Source organism: Hydractinia symbiolongicarpus, chromosome 10 (genome assembly GCF_029227915.1).
Source record: "Hydractinia symbiolongicarpus strain clone_291-10 chromosome 10, HSymV2.1, whole genome shotgun sequence".
Taxonomy (NCBI): Eukaryota; Metazoa; Cnidaria; class Hydrozoa; order Anthoathecata; family Hydractiniidae; genus Hydractinia; species Hydractinia symbiolongicarpus.
The window spans coordinates 20212584-20238081 of NC_079884.1; the positions used below are offsets into that span (position 1 = coordinate 20212584).

General features: G+C 33.0%; 1 protein-coding gene across 2 annotated transcripts in view; it reads right to left on the minus strand.

The window, feature by feature from the left end:
* Nucleotides 1–523: 523 nt before the first annotated feature.
* The window catches only part of LOC130662382 (uncharacterized), a 32303-nt gene continuing 7328 nt past the window's right edge, over nt 524–25498 (minus strand). For both annotated transcript variants that reach the window (XM_057461238.1, XM_057461239.1), the window contains exons 3-40: nt 24562–24650; nt 24130–24358; nt 22948–23145; nt 22536–22793; nt 22065–22156; nt 21507–21738; nt 20641–20835; nt 18876–19133; nt 18184–18272; nt 17733–17964; nt 17134–17328; nt 16515–16715; nt 16001–16195; nt 15145–15396; nt 14607–14695; nt 14142–14370; nt 13480–13674; nt 12705–12905; nt 12184–12378; nt 11591–11785; nt 10905–11081; nt 10350–10529; nt 10076–10255; nt 9481–9660; nt 9214–9393; nt 8572–8751; nt 7975–8163; nt 6506–6685; nt 5511–5690; nt 5092–5271; nt 3910–4089; nt 3327–3506; nt 3065–3244; nt 2598–2777; nt 2208–2393; nt 1896–1919; nt 858–1094; nt 524–767 (exon numbers count right to left, since the gene is read on the minus strand). In XM_057461238.1, the coding sequence (XP_057317221.1) occupies nt 601–767; nt 858–1094; nt 1896–1919; nt 2208–2393; nt 2598–2777; nt 3065–3244; nt 3327–3506; nt 3910–4089; nt 5092–5271; nt 5511–5690; nt 6506–6685; nt 7975–8163; nt 8572–8751; nt 9214–9393; nt 9481–9660; nt 10076–10255; nt 10350–10529; nt 10905–11081; nt 11591–11785; nt 12184–12378; nt 12705–12905; nt 13480–13674; nt 14142–14370; nt 14607–14695; nt 15145–15396; nt 16001–16195; nt 16515–16715; nt 17134–17328; nt 17733–17964; nt 18184–18272; nt 18876–19133; nt 20641–20835; nt 21507–21738; nt 22065–22156; nt 22536–22793; nt 22948–23145; nt 24130–24358; nt 24562–24650 (6959 nt within the window). In that variant the 3' untranslated portion in view covers nt 524–600. The remainder of the gene's footprint in view (nt 768–857; nt 1095–1895; nt 1920–2207; nt 2394–2597; nt 2778–3064; nt 3245–3326; nt 3507–3909; nt 4090–5091; nt 5272–5510; nt 5691–6505; nt 6686–7974; nt 8164–8571; nt 8752–9213; nt 9394–9480; nt 9661–10075; nt 10256–10349; nt 10530–10904; nt 11082–11590; nt 11786–12183; nt 12379–12704; nt 12906–13479; nt 13675–14141; nt 14371–14606; nt 14696–15144; nt 15397–16000; nt 16196–16514; nt 16716–17133; nt 17329–17732; nt 17965–18183; nt 18273–18875; nt 19134–20640; nt 20836–21506; nt 21739–22064; nt 22157–22535; nt 22794–22947; nt 23146–24129; nt 24359–24561; nt 24651–25498) is intronic.

Genomic DNA, 25498 nt, shown 5'->3' on the forward strand with positions numbered 1-25498 from the left:
TTTTTGAAAATACATGATGGATCACTGTTAGCACTCCACTGGATGTGCGACACCGTATATTTGCAATATAACGCCTCACCGACATCCTACACGGTTTACCTGTACTATACGTCTTACTCGGAAGTTAGAAACAGCTTACCCGAACTTAGGCGTTCAACCTCGCGATTAACACGGGGTCACCCAGCTAGTCTATAACATAACTTCGCTGTTGAGAGATATAAATAGTAGTTGCGAGTGGAGACTTGTGCTACTTTTCTTTATATGCCGCTATTCTGCCTGTCTGTCCGCAGAAAGATAGTCGCGCTACGGAAACACGAAATGCGATAATTAAAGGACGGACGGACAGATGAACCCAGGCTACCGACTATTCCCTTATATCAATACCCGTATTTCTCTGTGTTATACAGACACAAACAAAAAGCAGTTTTGCGATATAAATTAAATGCTCGCACGGCTAGTGACCTCATTCTTACTGCTTGCAGACATTTTTAATAACCTACAACATAAATGACCTATCAGAGAGTTATTTAATCTGCTGTTTTATATTTCCCATCCCTAAAAAAAATTAAATGCAATTTTACACAAATGGACATAACAGCCTTATTGTAAACCACTGAGTTCATATACGTAATTTGTCTCCTTCTTGCCAACACAATTTAAATCACCCACTTTACATGATTCGAACCTAGATTTAATACAATGCGAATAATCTTTTTTTCCGTTGCGCGCATAAGTATCACCAGCTTCTGGTCCAGACCAACATTCACCTACACACAAAAAATGGACAATGGTTCTAGCAGGAGCTTACTGGAAACTTTAAAAATCGATATTTAATACTTGATAAAAAATTATCTTACCGTAAAATTGAGTACTAAAATATCTGTACTTCAATTCTTTAGCTTTAGCAGCACATCGACAAATAAAATCAACATGGTAGCTATCCCAATTTTTCCAGTTGATCATTTTGCCAGTCCATGTACGATAAGTTGGATCGCGGTCAGTTAAAATCAATTCTGGTAATGGGCGAGGCACTTTCTGATCGTCGTCATAGCAGCCAAGCGCACGGTATTTAACACTACACGTGTCAGAGCCGGCTATATACAAAAACATGTATAATTAGTGACATAAGCCAGGGAAATCTGTACCCCAGGAAACTCGCAAAGAGAACCGAAAGGTGTCTGCTCGTAACAGGTGTCCTCCTTGCGAAGGCTGTGGTTTTATTTCGGTGGCGCTAACTATTCATGCACCAATACACATTAATAGCATCATGCAATATGGAATCAACAAACAGCATAACGTATGATTTAGGATGATGACATGTTTTTTTTCTAAGCATTCGAACTGGATCACATGTATAAAACACAATCAGGCATAGAGTATGCTTGCGTCATACTTATTAAACAAGCAAATTATAAACGTAAACATTGCCTGATTATTTTTTTTCAAGACATTCAAAGAAACGAACAGTGACAAACTAAGAGTATAATTTACGAGGTCGAGCTCAGACAGTATTGTTGTGTTAATTCAGTTTTCTTGTTTTCTAAGAAAACAGAAACGAGAAAACGTTTCATCAGCAAGTTTGATTGGAATATCAAACAGTCAAAAAAAACACGTGCCCACAAAAGGTTTTATTATTTTTTCTTAAATTTACCAGATGTCTCTTAATTCTCGCTCAAAAAAAATAGTCACCGTGAATATTTAGTAATTATCGTAGTTATTGCCGAAAAAATATCGGAAATATTTTTGGAGTTTTTTAAGTTCTTAGTTACATAACCTTTTTACACTGTGGAATTAAAAAATAAGTTAAAACTTGTGCTCGTTTCTCAGTAGAAATATAGCATATATTTCGTGTAGATTAGCCAATCAAACGCCAGAAAAGATAATAAGAAAAGTACCTGTCTGATGCGTTGGTTTTACATCTGAAATAAAAAAAAAATAACTTAAATAAATTTAATAACTCTAGTAAATAAAATCAAAATTCTAAAGCGAGGTTTAAATTCAAAGAAGAAAATACAGACAGAAAATACTGGACTCTGTTTTGAATTCAAATTAATATACACCAAAGATTCTTTTGTCACGTCACAGTGGGCGTTCAAACTTTTCTGAAATAGCTATTAACAAGTGGCAGACCTTGATGTTAAATGAAGGGAATATTTTATTCTTAATAATAATAATAATATGGCGTGTAGTTAAGATGGACGGCATACCGGTGCATTGAAACGTCTTTTTCTCGGTTTGTGGCTTCTCACTGCATGTCTTTTGAAGTCCATCGCAAGACAAGCGTTTAACAGTTGTTAACTGACCAATACTAACACGTGACCTTTCAGCATTTCCACAAGTTTTCGTCCACATACTCCAAGGTGCCCAAGTGCATTTAATAGCACTGCACGTACCTTGAGAAAACAGACGGCTACATAGCGTAACAAAAGACACATGATATAACTGAACACTTTTACACTTTTTTGCAAAGATTAATCTTCGCGAATGTCGCGAATTTTATTTGTGTATTAGATTTCCAGAAAGCAGTAATTTTCTTGAATTTAAAACATTTCTGATAGCTGGTTTTTTAAACAAAATTGAGCAGAAAATAATCTTACATAAAGCTTCGTTATACTCGGTTTCTTCGGATGCTGGACAAGTTTGCAGCAGTCCTTCACAACTAGCTTTTTTGACTGTTTTTTCCACCACGTCAATCGCTCTTGTTCGTTGCATCTCTCCACAATCAGCAGACCACTCGGACCATGCCCCTGGTACACACTCAACAAATGGACATTCACCTACAAAAAAATACTCTATATAAATAAGCTTTTCGCCATGTATTCCACCCTTTAAAGGCATTGGCAAACGTAAAGAAAAATTTATGGCCCTCTACCATCTTCTATTTAATGTGTGTTTGTATTTGTCTGCAGTCATGCATTTAAGTTTGTAAATGACGAGTGTCTTTTCAGGTTTTTCAGCCTGTACATATTTATTGTAAGACGGTAACGTGTACCAATTTCTCTAATTTGCCTTACAATCGGAACAAATCCACACAGAACAAGTAACGCTATATCAAATTACTTACACAACGAAGAGCGTTTCTCTACTTCTTCCGAGTCTGGACAAGTTTGTTTTAAGCCTTCGCAGCTCTCCATCTCACTTTCCTGCACGACTGCACTGATCACTCTCCTCCGGGTTGCATTTCCACATTTTGCTGACCATTCGGACCATGCTCCTGTTTCGCAGTCAACGTAAGTACACGTACCTGCAAAAACATCGGTATAATAGCCTTCACACGGCTCGAACGAAAAGAAAACTATAATAATTGAAAAGACAAAATTTCTTACATAATCTCTTCCTATCCTCTGTCTCTTCAGTTTTCAGACACGTTGTCGTTAATCCATCGCAACTGGATTTTTTTATGGTTTTTGATACACTTGTTATAGGCCTCGTTCTTGTCCCGCTACCACACTCTGTTGACCATTCGGACCAAACTCCAGCCACGCAATCAACGTACTCACACTCACCTGTACGTAAATTGGTTTGCTAGGAAATTAAACTGAGGCAGGAAACAAACGAGGCTACAGGCAATACGAGAACTATGATGATGATAACATAGACAAATATTTTACACTAAGACAGGTAGAATTCTACTGCTAGCCTTAAACAATAACACCGTTTGATTGGTTATATTTGATTCCTTTGTTTACGAGTATTTTTTATTTCTATTTTGACAATGTAGAAAAAATTACAAAAAGTCCCCTTAGCCTAACTAAAAAATTAAAGACCATTATCGTACACGTCTTTTACTTTACTATGCCTATTATTTCAAACAAATCTCTACCCCCAACCGCCCTTTCCAAATATAACACGAGAAAAACAGGAGCTCGCACGTAACCTCGTATACGATTCAGTCAAAGTAGTACATACAGATTTTGTCCCTGCTTTGTTCTTCATCGGGTTTTGGGCATGATTGTGTCAATCCTTCACAGCTATATCTCTCCACGATTTTCTGAATAGAATTAATTGATCGACTTCTCGTAGCTCGACCGCATTCGGTAGACCATTCAGACCACAGTCCAGGAATACATTCCACATAATCACAACGACCTATGACAAACAAATGACATGATTACCATTTTCCTTTTCCTTTCTTCTTTTTTATTTTCCTTTGAACTTGCAAATTACTACGATGGTTCAAGTACCACTGGAGTAACAAAAATTATCGTTGTTCCAGCCCTGCGCCTGTCTCGGGCCCCCTATGACCCGAGCAATGCCGTTTTTTACAAAATAGTTTAAGCACGTTTTAAAATTTATGCATGCAAAGAAATACTTTAATGTGCATTTAATACACTGGAATTCTCTCCTTTTTTATTGTCACTACTCTTCTTAAAATAATATTTTAAAGCTCACTGCGTGGTAATACTATTTTGGCATCCTCTTGTCATCAGGATCCTTTAAGTTCTACAAAGGCAAAATGCCCTGGAAACGAGGTATTTTGGAGTACTTTATCCTCAATTTTGTTTTAAATTCTTTAAATTCTGGGCGTACATTTTCTTAAAGCGATAATCTTTTGTTGTCTTTTATGCCGGTTCTGTCTGACTTTTTTTATTTTCTGTTTAGCTATCTCCACTTTCTATTTTTCAATTGAATTTGAATGTTTGAGATAGCGCAAGATATGACCGTATGATTAAATATTTCACACTAAGAGGCGGTCGTCCAAGAGTGCTTTAGCGCTACCTAGTAATAATAATCGAGTAACACCCTCTTTGACTTGTGTGAAAGTGCTATTTTTCCTTTATTTCGTCAATGGTACTACGTAGATCACGCAGCTTTTTGCCTACAACGGTGTTAATGTATGATTGTAGGCGTGTTTGGTTCAATAAAGTCACGTGGTTGCTCTCAGTCACAGTTGTAACGCGTTAGGGATTGCACTTACTATACTGCGTTAATATGTGACATGTAAAAACTGAATAAACGAGCTCAACTCAATACGCACTTCTTTCTTCCTTGAATGATACTGCTTTTTGGCTTGGGTGGTTATACATTACATAATATTTTTAGTATTCCAGTGTATCGCGTATTTTATATCACAATAATTTCTTTCCTTACATTTCTTACTCCTCGTTTCTGTCTCTTCAGATGAGGGACACGTTAAAGTCAAACCCTCGCAAGATTCTCTCTTTTCGGTTTTAGGAACTGAATTGATAATTCTAGTCCTGGTCGCTTTTCCACATTCTGTTGACCATTCTGACCATGTCCCAGGAACGCACTGCACAAATTCACACTCACCTGAAAAAGAAAAGATTTCATATATTTAATTGGCATTTTATTTGTTTACCGTAGAATATGTTTGTTTTAGGGACATTAGGTGCAACGGAATTTCACTGTGATTCTTCTCTCTCTCTCATCCAACACACAATGCATGCACAATTTGGGGTCCAATTACAGGAAGAGAAAAGCAAGCAATGTCAGCATAAAAAGAGATCGTTTTATCTATTTACCCTAACTAATTAATGAAAATCACTTACACAGCTTATTTCTTTCCTGTATTTCTTTCGGACGAGGACATGTTTGTTGTAGTCCTTTACAATCCAACTTTTGGATGGTTTTCTTCACTGCTTTGATATCTCTACTTCGTTCAGCTGGACCACATTCAAAAGACCATTCTGACCACACCTCCGAGACACACTGTACATAAGGACACGTGCCTATAATGTTGATAAAACATTTGAAGATTTTAAGTTCTTAAATTGGAAAAAACATCTTTTCTAAGTCTCATTACTATTAAGCTAGTTCGAAGTATTTTTATTTCTTTTTTTTGGAGGGGAAGGGGTGTACCCAGCCCCCCCCCCCCCCCTAAGGTCTTTTTTTAAGTTATAACTTCGGTGAAACAAACTCCCAATTAATCACCCAAGGTATATTACATCTCATTATTTACAACAATTTTCTAGCAAAAATAAATTAGCACATAGTATTAATTATTACCTGACTGATACAAAAAAACGGTTATAGTATAAAGAAAACCGATGATTTGATTGGTTTACGGCTTATTAAAACAGGGCTTTGTATGGAGCCACACTAACCGGTTTGGGAAGCCATTATTAAAATAGTAATATAAAAACGTAAACAAATAAAAGCATTTCCATAGCACACAAAAAATATAAAAGTAGCTCACCCAAAACCATTTTTTTGTTTCAATTCATATAAACAATGATTCGAATTTGTTTGGTGAATTTACAAAAGTTTTAAATCGAACGATCTTAAATTCCAAAAGTCCGAACATGCGTTTTTATTCTTTCTTGGCGGCTTGGAAATAGCAATTTAAAAAATAGCATTGTTGTTTTTTGTTCACAAAGGAATGTTTATTTTCAGTACAAAATGCAACATAGCACGTATAGCTCAGTAGAAATAAGAATGTAGATTTTTCTCCTGATCCCTTTTTCTTTACTGAATTTAGAAGAAAAATTATCCAATTGTGAAATTTGAGCTTTTGTCAAAAATTATAATGGAAAACAAAACCTACATAGTACGCTGCTCGTCTCCTTCTCTTCCGATCGTGGGCACGTTGTTTTCAATCCATCACAGCTGTGACGTAGAACTGTTTGGTAAATCGCTTTTATACTTCTACTTCTTTCGCGATTTCCACATTCAGCCGACCATTCAGACCAAGTCTGTGGAATACAGTTGACTTCTTTACACTCACCTATGGTTAAGAAATTTAAGCGATGAAACATCGTAATATTGCAAAAATCTCACGGGTCGAAAAAAGATATATTTCATTATTTTCACGGATACTCGTTTCCAAATTTTTTTAATTAATTTTTTCGCGGGTATTCTTTATCGGATTGAAATGAAAGCAAAGTAGTATCAGGTATTGAAGCATACGGCAATTCATTTAAATAATTCAAAAATTTTATTCCGTAAAATGTTTTTAATTTTTTGCATTATAAATAAATCAGGAATTTAATTTTTTATTTCTCAAGCTTATATACACAAGCAAATAAAAGTTAAAAAATCTTAAAAGTGTTAAAAACACTTTTTATATACTCATGTGGTTTTTTTTAGCACAATAGGTAAAAAAAACATCTTTATTATTTTTTATCGTAACGGCTTAAAATGTCTTGATAACTTCCCTCCATTTTTGTGGAAATATGACGCAATAAACAATATTGTGTCGCTAATACCTCTACCTATGAGATTTTGTTTTTTCTAATGTTAAAAATGAGTCTTTAGCCAGATATGGCGGCAAATACTTTAAATAATTTTTAAATAGAATGGTATTTTCAAAAATTGATGCAAAACAATGGAGATCTGAATAAGAGCAATTTGACCATATCGTTTAGTGGAAAAAATATTTTGTTAAAAGTAACCAAAGCGCCAAGTCAGGAGTGTATTTTTCATTTTAGATTTTTCTCCATCTTGGAAATTCCTTACATAAAATGAAGTACATCACCATATAGATGAGTTGCGCCGTGACGTAATGTCTTGCTTTTGCATCGAGAACAATGGACATGGACACGCATATGCAGAGACAAAAAAATTAACAACATATCGCAACGATTAAAGATATTAAGTGAAAAAAACACAGAAGCTAAAACTGGGAAGTCTCCTGTTATAAAGAGAGAAGATAATAGTTTATATAGTCAACTATATAGTCTATATAACTGTCAATTTAGCCTAGGTCCTTCATTTCTTGCCTGTCAGAATGTTCGCGCATATACGAACTTTGTAAACACTCACAACTCATCCAAACACGTATTTTCAAAAAATAATATTTTGTCTTAGTTTCGAGATCTTTTAAATATGTATATGAGTGTGTGTCAAAACTACGGTAACTCTACCGTATCATTAAAAGGTCTTTTTAAGTTCTAGCGACTCTTATAAAAAGGACTAGGACTTTTGAATACGAAAAGTATGAAAAGTATGACGCGAAATTTCTAAGAATGTATCATCCCACTTCGTAGCCTTAAATTAAATAATGATACAACTTACACATCTCTGTTCTTTTTTCCACCTCCTGGTCTTTTGGACATGTCTGCCTCAATCCTTCACAGTTATATTTAAGTATAGTCCTCTCTACCGTATGCAGCAATCTTCTTCTTTCTCCTGCACCACATTTTGTAGACCATTCTGACCACGCCCCAGGAACACATTCTACATACTTGCATTCACCAGGTGGACCTAACATCGAAAAATTGATTAGTTAGATCTAATAAGTATTATGGAAAGGTTGAAATACCCAAAATGTCGAACTTGAAAACTAACTGGAGTAAAAGTCATAGTTTTATTATTGAGGACTCACTGTCAAGACAAAATAATCAGACATATTTAAGAATGACAAGTTGGTCATCTTCTTAAAACATTTTTCATCAGTCCCGACTCGAAAGTATGTTTCAGTAGTGGATGTCTTTAATACGAAACATTTCAGTGCTGGGAATAATTTTAGATTGTAAACACAAATTTCGTTGTAATACTTATTCATACTTCGTACTTATGTGGAAAAATGTTTGGGTTAATGTAATTTTTGAGCAGTGAAAATGATATTTTTTGCTGAAAAAAATTGTAATGCAATAACCAAAAATCACTTACAATAATTCGTTCTTGTCTCTGTTTCTTCGGAATTTTTACAAGTCAATGTAAGGCCTTCACAAGTCAGTCTCCTTGTTGTTTTTTGAACAGCATTGATACTTCGTGTTCTTTTCGCACCGTTGCATTCTGCAGACCACTCTGTCCAGGGACCTGGTACGCATTGTACGTACTTGCATTCACCTGTGTCCATAATATAACAGATAATCACACCGTTTAGGCAGAAAACTGTTAAAGACATGGAGAGGTAGACATTTTATAGAAACGTATTTTTTCAATTTAGTGTGATGACAGTCTTTTTAACTCAGTTTCATACTGGTACTGTAAGATACGAGAAATTTAAACCCCAGGGCGTACTGATTGAGCATTCTATTTAAGGTACCATTTTATTTCGAATGCTAACGCTGTTTCCTAATTTTCAACAGCCTTCACTCTCCAAGAGAAAGAAGCTTAATTCTTAAACTTTACTGTTCAACATGATTTTGTAAAACTCTGGGGATGCTAACACCAAAATAATTTTTTAACTGAAAGTTCTCACTTTAATAATCCGTACAAAAGAAGGAACAAATTTGTTGACAGCAATAAAAGATTTGAGATATCGAACATTTGAGATATTCAAACATGACTCGCAATAGGAGCACTTACACAATTTTTCCTGATTTTCGGTTTCTTTTGACTTTAGACATGATTGTTGAAGCCCCGTGCAATCATACTGCATTACTGTTTTTATAATGGTGTTGATTGGTCGACTTCTTGATATGCGACCACATTCTGCTGACCACTTAGACCACTGTCCGGCAACACATTCAACATGTTCACACTCACCTGAATAAAACGAGAATATGCAACAGTGTGGACAAGGAATGCATTTCGACAAAACTTGCTACACATTTTTGAGAAATAAAATCCTACATTTGATATTTCTTTTTTCATTTTCTTCTTTCATCGGACAGGATGTTGGCAACCCTTCACAACTTTCTTTCATAGCAATTTTCTTCACAATCTGTATTTTTCTTTTTCTTTCTCCAGTACCACATTCGGCTGACCATTCAGACCATGCTGCTGGCTTACACTCTACATACTCGCATTTACCTGTTAAAAAAAAGGATTAGATATAACACAAAATATTTACAGTAATTTAATACAGAAATTGTTTGGCAACGATAGCGCGAACACTGTTATCGGGCTTAATGCAAAACAATTTTTAAAACAAGGTCAATTTAGTATCATTCAAGGAAGAGTCCATCGCAACAAGAATTTATGATTTTGCTTCACATCAATCATGCAACAGAATAAACAAAATCAAAATGTTGCTTTTTCAAAAAACAAATAAAAAATTACATTCCCACCATTCAAAACTAATAAAAACATTTATATCAGAGTTTCTATAGCAATTTTTACGTAGATCTTTCACGAAGATTTTATAAACATTTTAGGCGTATTGCTTTACCCTGTGTACGATAATACACAACTGAATTAAAAATCGAAAAGAAGCATTTTGTCTTACATAACTTGGTTCTTGACTGCTGCTCAGTTGTAGTAGGGCAAGTTTTTTTCAAACCATCGCAACTATATCTTTCAACAGTCCTCGATATAATTTGCATAACACGACTCCTTGTCGCTTTTCCACAATCTGCAGACCATGGCGACCAGGTAGCTGCAACACATTCTACATAGCTGCATGAACCTAAAAAAATCATTAACTGTTACTTTCTTCAACCATTTTTTTTAAAATTTATTTTGTTAAATATTTACAATTTTTGGTCATTTTCGATACGTACAAAGTTTGTTTCTGCTTTCTGTTTCTTCTGTGTTTGGACAAGATGTTGTCAAACCAGTACATGTTGATTTCATTACAGATTTTTGAACAGACTGTATCCTTCTTGTACGTGTGGCCTTTCCACAATTCGCGGACCAACCAGACCATGTATTTGGCACACACTGCACATAGTTACATTGACCTGCACGAAATTTTCAATTATAAAAACGTATTTGTTACATCAAAGAAAGTTTAAGATTTTCACTATTCTTTTCTTTTGGTGAACCTAGTACTTACAAAAATGGATATGTGAATGTTAACTTCAGCAGTCCTTTTTTTATGTCTTCTCTACAACAGCACTTTAAAAAAAGCCATAAATCGCGAGAAAAAATTTTTTGTGAGTTTCTTTGTTGCAAAATTTACAAAATAATTTGGCTAACTTCGTGAAAATTTATTCCCCTAAGATATTTGCAGAAAAATTAAGGAGTGTTTTTTGTTCGTTTACATACATAGCATACATACATAAACATTTAAATACTGTATTTTTTCAATTTTATAAATCTGTATTGCATCTTACATAGCGTAGTTCTCTTTTGTTCTTCACTTTGTGGACAAGATTGTTTTAATCCATCACAGCTGTACAACCGTTGAGTGACTGTTTCTTTCAAATAAGTTCTACTTCTTGTCGCAAAACCACAGGAGGAGGACCAGCTTGTCCAGGCTTTGGCTGTGCATTTCACTGAAGAGCAGTTACCTTCGAAAGCAAAAGTATATAAATTTTAGTATAATGTAGTCAAATAAATATAATATAAAAAAAATTAAAACATTTTAGCATCTGGTAGATATGATTATGGTAAAACTGAGAACATTTCAAATTTTATTACAGTAAATTGTCGAGGCTGAAATAAACAAAAAACCAAGTTTTTTTGTATTTTTTTTAAAAATGCCCCCCTTAACTAAGCGCTAAGGGGCGGTTATTTAAATATAAAGAGGAGACTTATACAAAATTTGTGGAAATTAGAAAAACAACCTTTTACTCAAAAGAGCTTTGTTCTTATAATTACACGCAGCACAAATTTTCATGTCAAAATATATTTTCGTCTTTTTGTTTAAGCAGTTCGCTATTAGTAGTAAGTAAGTATATATTATCTTATATTTCGTGTTCTGGTAAGATTGTTCTTATAAAACAAACATCGTGTAAATCATTTATAAACATTGATATAGAAAATCTAAAGAAACCATTTGCTTTAAAAAAATACTAACAGAGAACAGGTTTTCTTTGTACTTGAGTTGTATAAGCAGAACAAGAAGTCAACAATCCATCACATGTCAGGGCTCTAACTTTCGTTTTTTTTATTGTCGTTTTGACAGTACGTGATCGCGATAAATAACCACAACTTCCACTCCATTCTGACCAATCATTGTATGTACATACTGCATATTCGCAGTCACGCTCACCTGCAACAGACATTGAAATAAAGGGCTAGAATACTGATTTATATATATAAAAAAATGATATACGTATTTGTTAAACACGTTTCAGAAGTGTATGCGTATATAAAGATAGGTGCTGGAGGGTAATGGTAAGTGGTGCTGGTGGGTTTTGCTGGTGGGTACTGGTGGGTGGTGCCGGTGGGTGCTGGTTGGTGGTTCTGGTGGGTCATACTGGAGAGTGGGTGCTGGTGGTGGTGGTAAATGAAATCAAATAATAAATTAAATGTATAAACATGCATAGCTCATTGTTTTTAATTAGGATTTATTTTATTGAAATGCATAGACAGCATACAGAATTATCTCTCTCAATATGTTGCAGTGAGTAGTTCAAGCAATCTTAAAATTCAAACGAACAGACATACAAGGAGCAAGGGTAAACGATTGGGTTTCTGTTTCTTTTGTTTCTTTACAACCAAAACTCTTTTGTACTGAAGAACAATCATATGAAAACTGGTGGTTCACATATTTTCTTAATTTTCGTATCCTTGTAGCACGACCACATGTCGTTGACCACTTTGACCATGCATCCCAAGCACATCTTTCAACACGACAGGGACCTAAACCAAAGATAGATCATTATTATAGAATCTTTTTACCTTTATGATGAATAACAAATACATTCAATGAAATCATAACAACGCATATGGCTGCTCTTTACAGTGTCACAGTGCAACTGTACAAACCCATTTCACAACTGACAAGCAGTTGTCACTTGCAAAGTGAAAATATGGTCCCTATTCTAAATTAACTCCTATTTTTAGCCTTTTTGATTATTTTTTAACTGTGCGTTCCTAGTGATGTTAGTGTGCATTCAATATTTGCTAACACATCAAATCAAAAAAAAAAAAAACAATTCGTTCAGATCAGCAATTTTTATACTTACAGTAGACATTCTTAGCCTCAACGTTCGGTGTTTTTGAACAACGCTTCGTATTTAAATCTGTTGGGCATCTTGTGTAGTAATTTTTTGTGTGTTTTGTTTCAAGAAGGATACGTTGACGTTTCATGTTAGCGCCACAGGTGGTACTGAATGCTGACCAAGTACCCCAATTGCAAGTGTAGAATGTACAAGTTACAACTGTCTCTAGATAATGAAAAATATAAATTTAAATATTCTTGTGCTGTTAATCTTCCTGGTTACACAATTGTGCTTTAGAATTATGTTTTACAAATGAGGAACACGTGTTGTAAAAGAAACTTGCAATTCCCCTTGTCTTAAAACAACAGTTGTGACATATTGTAAATGAATGTTACAGTATTTATACTATTTTTCCCGCACTTCTATATTCCCGCCTCTCTTGTTAAACCCACGTCTTTGACATAAGTTGAAAAAAAATCCATCATGATTCTGTCACCTTTTTAGAAGCTTGCTCTGTGTTTTAAAGAAGACAATGCTTATCCGAAAAAAAACTACTTATGTATACCGTATGTATATGCTTGTAGACTCTTACAACAATTACAACAGTTTTAGATCAAGTAGACCTTTCTTTCAGGTAGAATACACGGGAAAAACAATTCAAGTTTTCAAAAACTTATGCTTACAAGTCTAAAATTACATGTTTGTATTATGACAGAATTAAAAGCAAAAGAGTTTAAAATAAATAACCTAGTGGTTATAAATCATATTAACGGCTAGGACATGAAATAATAACACTAACTTCTGCATGCTTGAAGAAGTTTCTCTTCTTTATGAGTTGCTTGGCATGTTGTTGGTAACCCTGCACATCCACCATATCGTTTTGTAACTTTACTGTACGCATAATACAATTTTCTTGTTCGGTGAACTTTATCACACGTACCAGACCATGCAGACCATCCATAGTAGGAACAATGCTTGTAATGACACTCCTTGACTGAAAAAAATACAGGTAAGTCAAAGATGTATATCGATGTTAATTATTAATCCGTGAAAAAAACTCTGGAATTGTTCGTCCTTCATTATCCACTTAGGTAAGTCAAGCTTCTGTACACATTTCGTGCACGTTTAGTACGAAGTAATTCTTGCAACAATATTGCAGACAGAATACCAGTATGAATAAAAAAATAAGATTTCAAATTTACAAGTTTCCAGCTTACATTTCTATTTTGCACTCAAATTTTCAGCCTATCAAGCTGCTTAGCAGTTTGGCAAATTTTAAGCAAAATCACAACCCCATACCTTGCTAATCCAGTTGCTGATTAAGCTAAAACCTGCAGTTATGGTACGGACATTATTTTGAGATTTCGTCTGGTGTCGATTATTAACAAAGTTGCCAAATGTTTAATTGCAATGCGTAAGTTTTCTAAATGTACATTAAAAATTTTTTTATTATTATTCTACCTGCACATGTCGCTTGTCGAACACGATTCACGATGGATTTCAAATCACTCAATCCATTAACATGGAAAATGTTAGCATCATTGGTTGCAATTGCTTTCAACTCATTCCGATTAACATTGCCTACTCCAACTACAAAAATGTCGATTCCATTAGCAGCAAGTTTATCTGAAGCCTGTTTAACAATGGTTGGGCCAGCTTGACTGTTCCCATCTGTGATAACTATCAAAGCCTAATGAACAGTTGGATATAAGCATTTTTATTAGAGAAATTAGAGAAATAATTTATTAGAGAAATATCTGGGAGCAGTAATACTATTTGTTAAAATTACTTTAATGGACAATGCACCCTGCAAAGGGTAAATGGTCCATGGCCAGTAAGTGCAGTTGAAAACGAATATTAAAATGCCAGGCTACTAAAGAATTGCACTACAAATTTAACGTTATAACACTAATAATGTCCCCTCACTTTTGATATACCATATCTTGCACCATTGCTCCATGTAAACATTCGATTTTGAGCCATTTCTAAAGCTTTTTCGGTACCAGTATTACCACCTAAAAACATATTTATTTGATTTGATGAACACCACAACAAAGTGAAGCTTTTTTTAAATACAAAAAATGATGCATCTTCTTCATTGTGTTTATAACCTCTCAAAATTAGTATTTTTGCGTTACTATTTTTGTTTTACCCGTGGAAAACTCTATAAGAATTTAACTACAAGTTTGGATCACAGACAGATACTCGTATGGTAAGCATTATGATATAAAACGAAAGTTTAATCACAATTGTTTTTTAAGTCAACTCGTATCACTTGCCTCCTGTTTAAAGTGTCCTGTTAAACAGACACCAATGAGTTCTGATCATGGGTCGTAAACATAAAACATACATAAAAAATAAACGCATCAGTGTATATTTGTTATTTCACATCGTTAATTTAATTTCAACATCAGTTATTCTAAAAAGTTTTGCATAAAGCGAAAAGCGAAAAAAAAGTTCTTACCATACATATTAATTCGATCAAGTGCACCGTTTAAACCATATTTGTTATAACCAGGGTAGTCTCTAAAACTAAATCTGAATCTTGGATCAGTTGAGAATGTGATGACTGAAACCAAAGTGTTTGTCATTCCAATGGGTAAATAATCAGTGAAATATTTTACAAAGTCTGTTTCTTTGCGAAACAAATTTGGATGGATTGATGTTGATTCATCAAGAATGACACCTAGGTCCAATTTGCACTCTGTCGTAACGCCTAAATATAATATAAAAAATAAAACTTATGTTGTTGTAATGCAAAAAATAGCTGCTATAGTTATTAACAAATTATACTATTTTTATTATGATTTGGGAGGATTTGTGAAGTTAGAAGATATGGTAACACACTGAGAAAAGAGTGAAAAAGAGAATAAAAGAAAAATTGCATGGTTTGGTTTATTTACAGAAGTACATATTTAATACGTACAGAGTATACCTACGCATGTGAAGTGATAACTTTTGATTCTATATTGCTTAATTAAGCAGCCACTTACAATTTTTGTAGATTCGAAGATTACATGTTTTTTTTATAACCAAGTGAAAGTTTGAAATCAGGCTGGGATATGCTTAACAGTTCGATTATGTTATGCTCATTGGAGGAAAAATTGATGAACAAAACTAAATTATGGTTACACAAGCTCAGGCAGTGAAAATAACGATGACACAAGTTAAAAACTCATAGAAGGATTACCGAGGTTAAGCAACGTGTTTAGCATATGCTTAGAGAATTCCCTATCTTAGCCTGCATATGTTGAATATGTGATTTTGTTAGATTTTGATGTGAAAGATGATTTTTTCCATTAGCAAAAATGTTTTCTTACATGGCTTAACATTTGCTGATTGTGTCTCTTTTTCATTTTGAATTTTACACCCATGTGCTATTTCTGCAGCCTTGCAATCATAAAAATATTGATATTGAGATGTTTTACGCAGTTGGCGTGTTCTTGTTACACTTCCACATGTACCTGACCAACCCGACCAAGATAACCATGAACACTGACTGATACGACATGGACCTAGAAGTATACGTAAAAATTAAAGACATTATTGCTAAATATTATCATGTCATTAGCTTCTTTTTTATTAACAGTGTTTCTTTTTATTAATAAAAGTTCTGTATATCAAGCTACAATGTACAAAATACCTACAAGAATGATCGCTATCAAAATGTAATTCATGCTACATGTTAAATTTATCACTTTAGTGTTAAAAAGTTAATTTTAGAAAAGTTGACTTGTGATTAAGTTTTTTGGTACGTTAAAATTATTTATACCAATATATCAACAGTTTAAAAACAATAAAATTGACATGCAGGTAAGACAAATTAGTTCTTACATAATACATTGGCGGTTGAAACTTGAGGCGTTTTTGAACAAGGGGTAAGTTTTAAGTTTGAAGGACAGCGGGTGTAATAATGAGCACTTCTTTGCTTCTGCATTAAAAACCTTTGTTTTTTTGTGTTGTATCCACATGTGGCACTTGCCATTGACCATTCTCCCCAGTTGCATTCATAATACGTGCACATTACTATGGAGGCTAAATGAAAAATATTACACGCATAGCTACATAGTCCATACTTTTATACAAACTACATTTATTCAGCTGTTCTTTCCTTATTGTTTTTAAATAATTTGTAACTATAAACCAACTATAATGTCTAATAACAAGTTACATTACAAGAAAGCAAGATTCTGATTTTCTTAAATCACCAAAAAATTGATGCCTAAATTTTTGAATCAAAGTACAATCACACAATTAAGTATCGATTATACTTTCAAAAAATTCTCCTAACTTTCTTTGTTCTAGCAAGGTATGTAAAACATGAAAATCTAATAAATTACATTATTTTAATCGATATAATATAGAACCTACAAAATTAAAATCCAGTTAAAATTTAATAAACCTTCCTATAACAAGATCCCTAGCATTGTAACATTATTATAAAAACACATACGCTTGCAAGCACTGAGTGTCTTTTGTTCTAAAATAGATGAGCGACATGATGATGCTAATCCTGCACAACCACCAACCCTCTTGGTTGTTCTATCAATTGCACGGTACAATCGCCTTGATCTTGTTACTGTACCACATGTTGCAGACCATGTACTCCAGTTATAATATGAACAGTCTCTGTACTGACATGTCACCGCTAAAAATAGGTAGAATGGCTAATTATTTTTAAAAGTAGTGATTCCTTTAGATACTTCTACTTCCCACATACTATTTTAAAAAATCTGAAAAAACTTCAAACTCATTTTACAAATTACAAAACTGGAGCAGAAAAAAAAAACGTGAAAAAAAAAACACAAAATTTCTTTTTTACTAATTTAGCAGATATAATTTTAAAAACCGAAAATATAATAAAACTACATCAAAAAAAAACCAACACAATGTTTGTTTTTACTTTGCCATCTCCCTAGTGTTCCTCCCCCCTATTTTCAGTTCATCACAACAATCAGTACCTTCCTACAACTCTGCCAAATCTCAGACAATAATTTAAGACATGGAGAAGTTTCGTCGTAGATGACAGGTCTTGATCATTTATTTACTCACCTGAACAACTTGCTGTTCGAACACGATTAATAATATTACTTAAATCATTCAATCCATCAACACGAAATATGTTAGTGTCACCAGTTGCAATTGCTCTCAATTCATTCTGATTAATTGCTTTGCCAACTCCTACTGCAAAAATATTTACTCCTTTTGCAGTCAAAAGATCAGATGCTTGTTTAACTCTAACTGGTCCAACCTGACTATTTCCATCAGTTATTACAATTAACACCTAGTATAAAAATGTATTCAGTTTTAACATTACCAACATTTTGTTTTTGTTGTGAAAATAGTAAAAACAATAATAAATTAATGAAACCTGTCAAATAAAATTCAACTCAAGCAACTTTAGAAATACAAACGTCAGCATTAGTAGTTGAATATAATTAAAAAAAATAATATATAAACTGGTGTGACTAATCCAACAAATAAACAAAATAAATCATAATACTTTTGCGACTCCCTCCCTTTGACCAGAACTGGTTGCATACATTTTTGTGCGTGCCATGTCTAATGCTTTTTCAGTTGCAGTATTTCCTCCTAAACAGTAAAAAATCTGCAGTATTCAATATTTCTATTAGCACTATCTATTATTTAGATTCTAATTCAAATGGAGGCTGTTGATATATTTCGTTGATGAAAATATTATAAAAAGATATAGTTAGTCTGGACACTTGCAGTGTCAACCCTTCCCTATATGAATTAACTAGAAAAGCTCTGTTACTAACAAATGCCCACTTTTAAGAGGAGAGTCTGTTAAAAGGGTGTATTTATTCAATGAAGACGTTTATTGCAAATTTAAACTTTAGGCATGGCCAATTATACAAGAAGTCTTTACTCATCTACATCTGTCAATTAGCATAATATTTCTAGCTAAAAGCATGGTATAAAAGTGTTACACTGGTGGTATAATCACCATTTAAATAACTTTTGTGACAGCTTGTGATAATGCTTTTTATTTACCTACGTGTAAGTTAAAAAGAAATGCTTACTTTTGTATTTTATGTAAAAGAAGTGCCTATTTTTATATTTTATGTAGCCCCTTTTAAATCAGTAAACTTAACAAAATGATATTTTATAATTGATATCTTATTTCTCTAAAAATCACACTGCTACAAATCAACAACAGATAACATAGCATACCTAGCATGTTTATACGTAACAGAGCATTATTCAGTGCAAATTTACTTCGTCCATCACTATCACGAAAACTAAATTTCAATCGAGCAATTGTAGAAAATGTTAGAACTGAAACTAATGTATTTTGAGGACCAATTGTTAAATGGTCTGTCAGATCTCGAATAAAATCTGTTTCCTTTCGAAACAAGGAAGTTGGACTGATTGATGAAGATTCATCTAAGATAACACCAAGGTCTAGCTTGCACATTGCTGTAGAATCACCTAAAAATAAGAAGAAGAATAATAAAAAGTTTGTTGACTGGTGTAAGCCTTTACAATTTTGTAAAGTAACAGTTCATGGGAGTGAAGGCAAAAGTTATGCTATTTGTTTTCTTGTGAAAAAATTCATAGGAATTCAACCATGGTACAATTTCTACATCAATACTTTGTGCATCCTTGTTCACCAGTTAGCATAAAGTAGTGTCATTAGTTTGTGGAAAATCTAAAATAAAGCTGCAGTGTAACCATTTTAAACAGATCATTATTAACATATATACTAGTCAATAGGTTGTGGAAAAATCAATGCAATCATCTGTCCTCCATATTCCTGTCCCCGAATTAGTATCCGTCGTACATACCTTGACATCGCTATTTCATGCTATTTAGCTACCATTTTGAACAAACTACTTAAATTAATATAGGAGATTAAACACACAAAAAGTTTGTAAATAAATGAGATTTGAGCATAATGCTAAACATCAGTGACATCCAATTATTTTACTGTTTATTTTTGTTTCTGTTTGAATATTTCAAACACATATTTAAAAATGAAATAAACATCCACTTTCGTTAGTCATTAATTTTGTTTTTTTATATAATTTATCCCATCCTGAAGGCTGATAATACTCGATTCGTTTAAACGGGAGGTTTTAACATGACAGATAAGTCATAAGGTCAATATGGTTTGTGTATTTAAACAAATGGAACTTTTTGACCTGCCAAGTTTAACCTACTGGTCATTCCAAAAAAGGGACCAGCTTTTTTGGTTAAACAGATGGTCTTTTTCTTTTGAAATTTCATAAGTCTACGTTTAACCTCATGTATCACTTTCGGAATATTATGCAAAATAAGTTAAAAACAAGATAGCTATTGCAAAAAACAATCAAGAAAAAACACAAGAAAAATGGCGAGAGCAAAAAAAAATGAAATTTATAAAGTTTTTCAAATTTGCTTTATATTGCATTGCAAACCAAACTTAATTTTGCCAAGTGTGCTTTTGTGAACAAAAAAAATATGTTGCAATTCGAAATAACTAGCAAGCTTTACGCAAGTAATAAGTGCACATTACTGTGTCTTGTTTCTGTATAGATGACTATAATTTCAAGCACTTCATCAAAAACATCTATACTTATTCTCAAAAACTTTTCGTATTCAAACTGATCTACTGTTCCAAATTCATGCAGTAATGTAGATGTTACAACTAGACTTTCCCCTCGTTTTCGCAATATGGACTCTTCTTTTTTTGCTTTTTTTTAACAGTTGCTATGATAATTGCGGAGGTAGCAACCGTAGTCACAGGTCTTTTCATTTTTCTTGCCACAAAGACTTTTGATTTTCCTCTACAGGTTATCAGTCAGGTTTTAAACTTCCGTTTAAACAGATCAAATATTTCACCCTTAATGATGATACAAGGTATAGGTTGAAATGTAATAAATATTAAAAACAATATGAACAACCACCATATATGTTTGTTAAATTTATAAAGAATTAAATTCTGTGTCATACATACTTTGGCAATTAGCAGCTGTTTTAAATTCTTTCTTTGAAGGAGCACAGACTGTTGTTAAGCCAGCACAACCACTTTGTTGTCTCTTTTCTTTACGTATTGTGTTTCTTAAATAACTTGTACGTGAAATTTTCCCACAATTTCCACTCCAGGCTGACCATGGATGATAATCACATTGGTAGTAAATACATGTAGAAACTAGAAGATGTAAAAACTATTAATATTAGTTATTTTATAAAACATGACATGTATGATATGTGTAAGCTTCATAGGAAAGTAAGTAACGGGAAGTTTTACCGTCCTTGGGGATTCTATCCTAACGGTTGGCTCTTTCTCACCTCCGACTGTAACTATGTTACATTACCGCTAGAGATACGTATAGCATTGCTCTAACTTGCTTGCCTGCCACACAAGCCCGTTAGCGGTCAGTAGATGGCTCCAAATGGGCTGACAACACTGCATTTAAAGTGCGCCGGAGTGGAGACTCAAACCTGAAATCTTATGATTACAAGTCAAAAAGAAAGCTTTTTGACAACAGCCTAAGGCTGCTTATATTGTTCTTTTTCATAAAAAACCTCCAAACTCCAACAATGTTTATTTTCAAAATCTATATTTGGACAAATCTTTGTACCGACCATTATTTTTTTGACCAATGAAATTTTTGTAATCTTAAATCACCTAAGAAAGTTTTCCACTAAGAATGCTTTGTCCTTTGAGATATGTAAAACACTAAGAATATAACAGATTCTTGTAACAATAGTAACAACTTTCAGTAACATTTTAATTTCAGTAACATTTTGCTTTTTTTTTATTTTTCATTTATTCAACTAAATCTTGAAGGTTACTAAAAAGCACAAAAACACACATACATGCACATACAGCTGTTCGAACATTTGTGGCAATATTTTGTAAGCTTGAGAAGCTATTAACGTGAAATACGTTCTTGTAATGGGTGGCAATTGCTTTTAATTCCTGCACATATACACCAGAACCAACACCAATTGCATATACATTTACTCCCTGGGATTTCAAAAGATCTGAAGCTTCTTGAAGACGGTGCATATCAACACCACTGTTTTTAGCCAAAATAATAAGAAGAACCTGAATGCAATAAAGATATTTAAAGACAAAATAATACAAGATATAAACATAATTATTTCATTTGACACAAGGTGGCTTAAGTAATATTTTTCACTAGAAAATGCACTTTTTATTTGAGGCGTTCCCCTATTGAATGTGTTATGCTTCAAAGGGTCACTTATTATAAAAAGATAACCTTTAATTCATAAAATAATCAAGTATTCTTTTTAAGGTTCATAACATTTTTTTATTTTTTTATTTTTGCACCACTTGACTGTGTCTTACAAAAGTAAAAACTATTATGAAGACTTTGTTATTTTATTATATGGTTACAATGTTCCATGTACCTTTGGAAAATTATATCTTGTACCAGATGCAGTCACAAACATTTGACTTCTGGCAGCATTTAAGGCTGTGTCTGTAACAGTTCCGTAACCACCTAAGAAAATTACATGTAGGTTTAAGGAATGACAAAGAAAGAAAAATGTTTAAATATTCCAGAACTCCAAATCTGATGCATGTCTGGCTCACATGATTCTCACTCACATCACAATGATGCAGACTTGCTTTCATGAAAGACTCACATGACAAATTAATGTTTCATAAATGGCTTGATATTAAAGAAACATTTTTTATGAAAGAAAAGTTTTTTTTTTGGTAAGGTGATGAATTTAAAAGGATGCAGCATTTGTTTTAAAGAAGGCAACCTTAAAAGAATTCCATCTTTTTGCTGGTAATACATCTAGTTGATAATGATCAAAAGTGCACATTACTAGCTTAAGTCTTAGTAAAAAATAAAATGTTTTTCATAAAAATACCTGTCATAACCAAAGCAGACAAACCACGCTTCAATCCAGTTTTGCTATATCCATAATAATCTCGAAATCGCCATTTCATTCTTGCATGTGTTGAAAAGGTCATTACAGAAATTAACGAACGATCAACCCCAAGGGCAAGATTATATGTAATAGCTTCAATAAAATCTGTTTCTTTTTTAAAGTTTGTAAGTGGAAAAACAGAGGAAGATTCGTCAAGAATTACACCAAGATCAATATTGCAGCTAGTTGGTTCAGAATCTAGAGTAAAGGAAAAAGAATCTTCAATTATTTTGTATAGGTTCACTCCTTATTATTCATGTTCATTTTCATATTCAACCAGATATAAGATATTCCAATTAAAAAAGGACAATTTAGATAATGTATTTCTAAAAAACATAAGTAAACTATTTACTTGTGATGCATGTACCAAGATTTTTTGTTTCTTTTAGCATGGATTTACAAGATGTTGGTAGACCTGTACATTTTCCTGTTTGAGTTTTGGTGCGACTTACAGCAGTTCGGAGTTGTTTTGTACGATATGCAGTCCCACATTTTGCTGACCATGCAGACCAGTAATGATAATAACAATCTTTAAACTGACATGTAACAACTGGAAAAACAATATCATAACACTAGTCATCAGCCCATGGAAAATCAATATGAATTATTAAAAATGTATCTTATTTGCTATTTCTACCAAGGAAATTTGTGCATTCAAATCAGCATGTGTGACAGATAGCTCCTGTTGAGGTAGGTAACCGGTGGAATACTCTGGGAATTTACTTGTGTCAACAAAGTGGATAAAAATTTTCATTTATAATATCAAAATAATTGATCATAGAAAATAGAAAATGTATATATTTTTTTTGGTGCATAATAATTCTTTTGCACCAAATTTAAAAGATGATCTTGTAACTATAATTTTATCTAAGTTATTTATGTATGGTTTGATAAAAATTGTTACGGCTATTATTTGCTATTTCACATTTGAAAACCTTATCATTATTCAGTACAACGTTTTTTTTCCATGCTAGCATGGGTTGGACATGGTATATTGATGACCTTCTTTCAATCTAATCTAGACTGTATTTGTCTAAAATCAAAGTCCATGGCACATGTTTATTTCATGCATCTTGTTTTAGGGCCTTTTTTATGCATAAAAGATTCTTTTTTAAAAGCAAAAATAAGTGGAGTTCTGTATAACAAGACTGCAAGGAAAAGAATCAGAAAATAAACACATTGAATAAAGTAGGAAAATTATGGTCTTCATCCTGACTTCAACGGACAACTAAACAATAATTTTCTGAGATTTTTTCGTAGCATTTCGTTTATAAAAGCTTTTTCATTTTCTCCACTTACCAAGTGAAACAAATGTGTCTGAATGATTCTCACAAAAAAACAGAAGACAAAATATAATCTTATTTCTCAGAATACTATCAAATAAAAGCTATTTTTTAAGAATAAACAACATATGTTTTATGCACCACTTTATGTGTGTATAAATACATTTCCTGTGCACACGTCTTTGTCATCTTTGTGCAGCAGCTCTCCACAAAAGCTAAAATATTTGTTTTTATATACAGATAATACATACGTGAGCAACTTTGAGAAATAATATTGGTGATAATGGTCTGAATATTTGTTGCATACGTGTACTGATATACAAACTTGGGATCCGATGCAATGTAAAGAAGTGTTTGCTGATTAATAGCACCAACTCCGATAGAAAACACTAATATGCCCTTGGCTTTTAATTTATTTGTGGCAGCTTGTATTTGTGCCAAGCTTGAAGTACTTCTTCCATCAGTCAACACAAGAAGAATCTGGAGCATAGAAGTGAAAAAAAAAGTTGTAATTTAATTTTGATAAGGTGTAGGTTACACTGTATATATTTAATAGTTGAGCTTTTAAACACAATGAATGCACCATGCATAAAGGAATTGACTATTTAGATTTTATCTGAGACTGTAATTTTAGGAATTATAGATGTACATGCATAAAAATATGTATACATAAACCAGAAAACCTTTGGAACAGAATGTCGCTGCCCTGCTGTATCATGAAACATGGATGAAAAAGCCAGTTCTAGGCCTTTATCAATTCGACTACCTCCACCTACAGACAAAAGATTATGTTAAATACAACATCATAAAATGAACAAGATTTACTGCCAAATTGTAAGAAGAGATTAGAAATAATAAAAATTAGAAGGTTTTTTTGTGACAGAACAAGCTTAAACAGCTTCTGCAACCTTTGATCAAAAAATTTATTTTTGATTTTTGTCCTATATCAGACATTTTAGTATCTATAATATTGCACGTCATAAGACAGGTTTTAATTTGTCAGGCCATTTACATGTAAGAAAAGTCATTAGCCTAATGTTAAATTTGATGGAAAAGACATATTCTCTAACAGCCAGTAGATCCAGCATAATTTTTCTTACCATTGGGAAATCAGAATAGTTAAGATAAAAATGAAACTTTCTGAAATTTTTTGATTCAAGGTTAAAGCTAACCAAAAAGGAATTTTTTAATATTTGACTAAACTAATCCATAAAATCATGAAGGTTGTTTTCTTGGCATGAATCAGCTACTGTTTCATCTTGAATAATTGTCTTTTTTTATGGAATGTGTTTTGTACTTATGGTCTGGGACTGAATTACAATGATGTAAAAGTGTTCAAAAACAAAAATTCAAATCTTACATATAGGTGAAAGGCATACTGGAATAAACTTCTGTTGTCATATAATTCATCAAAGTATTATACTTGGTTGTAAATGTTATAAAACATTTATTTATTATAAGTAACAACAGTGAGAAGATAACAAGGCAATGTCACAGAGTCATGCAATGAAAATGAATGAAATTGGAACATTTATGTACATTTTTGTATCCATACAAATAGCTATCCATGCGCATGCCTCCGCACTCGCCATTGTTTATGGCGTGTGTATGATTGCACAC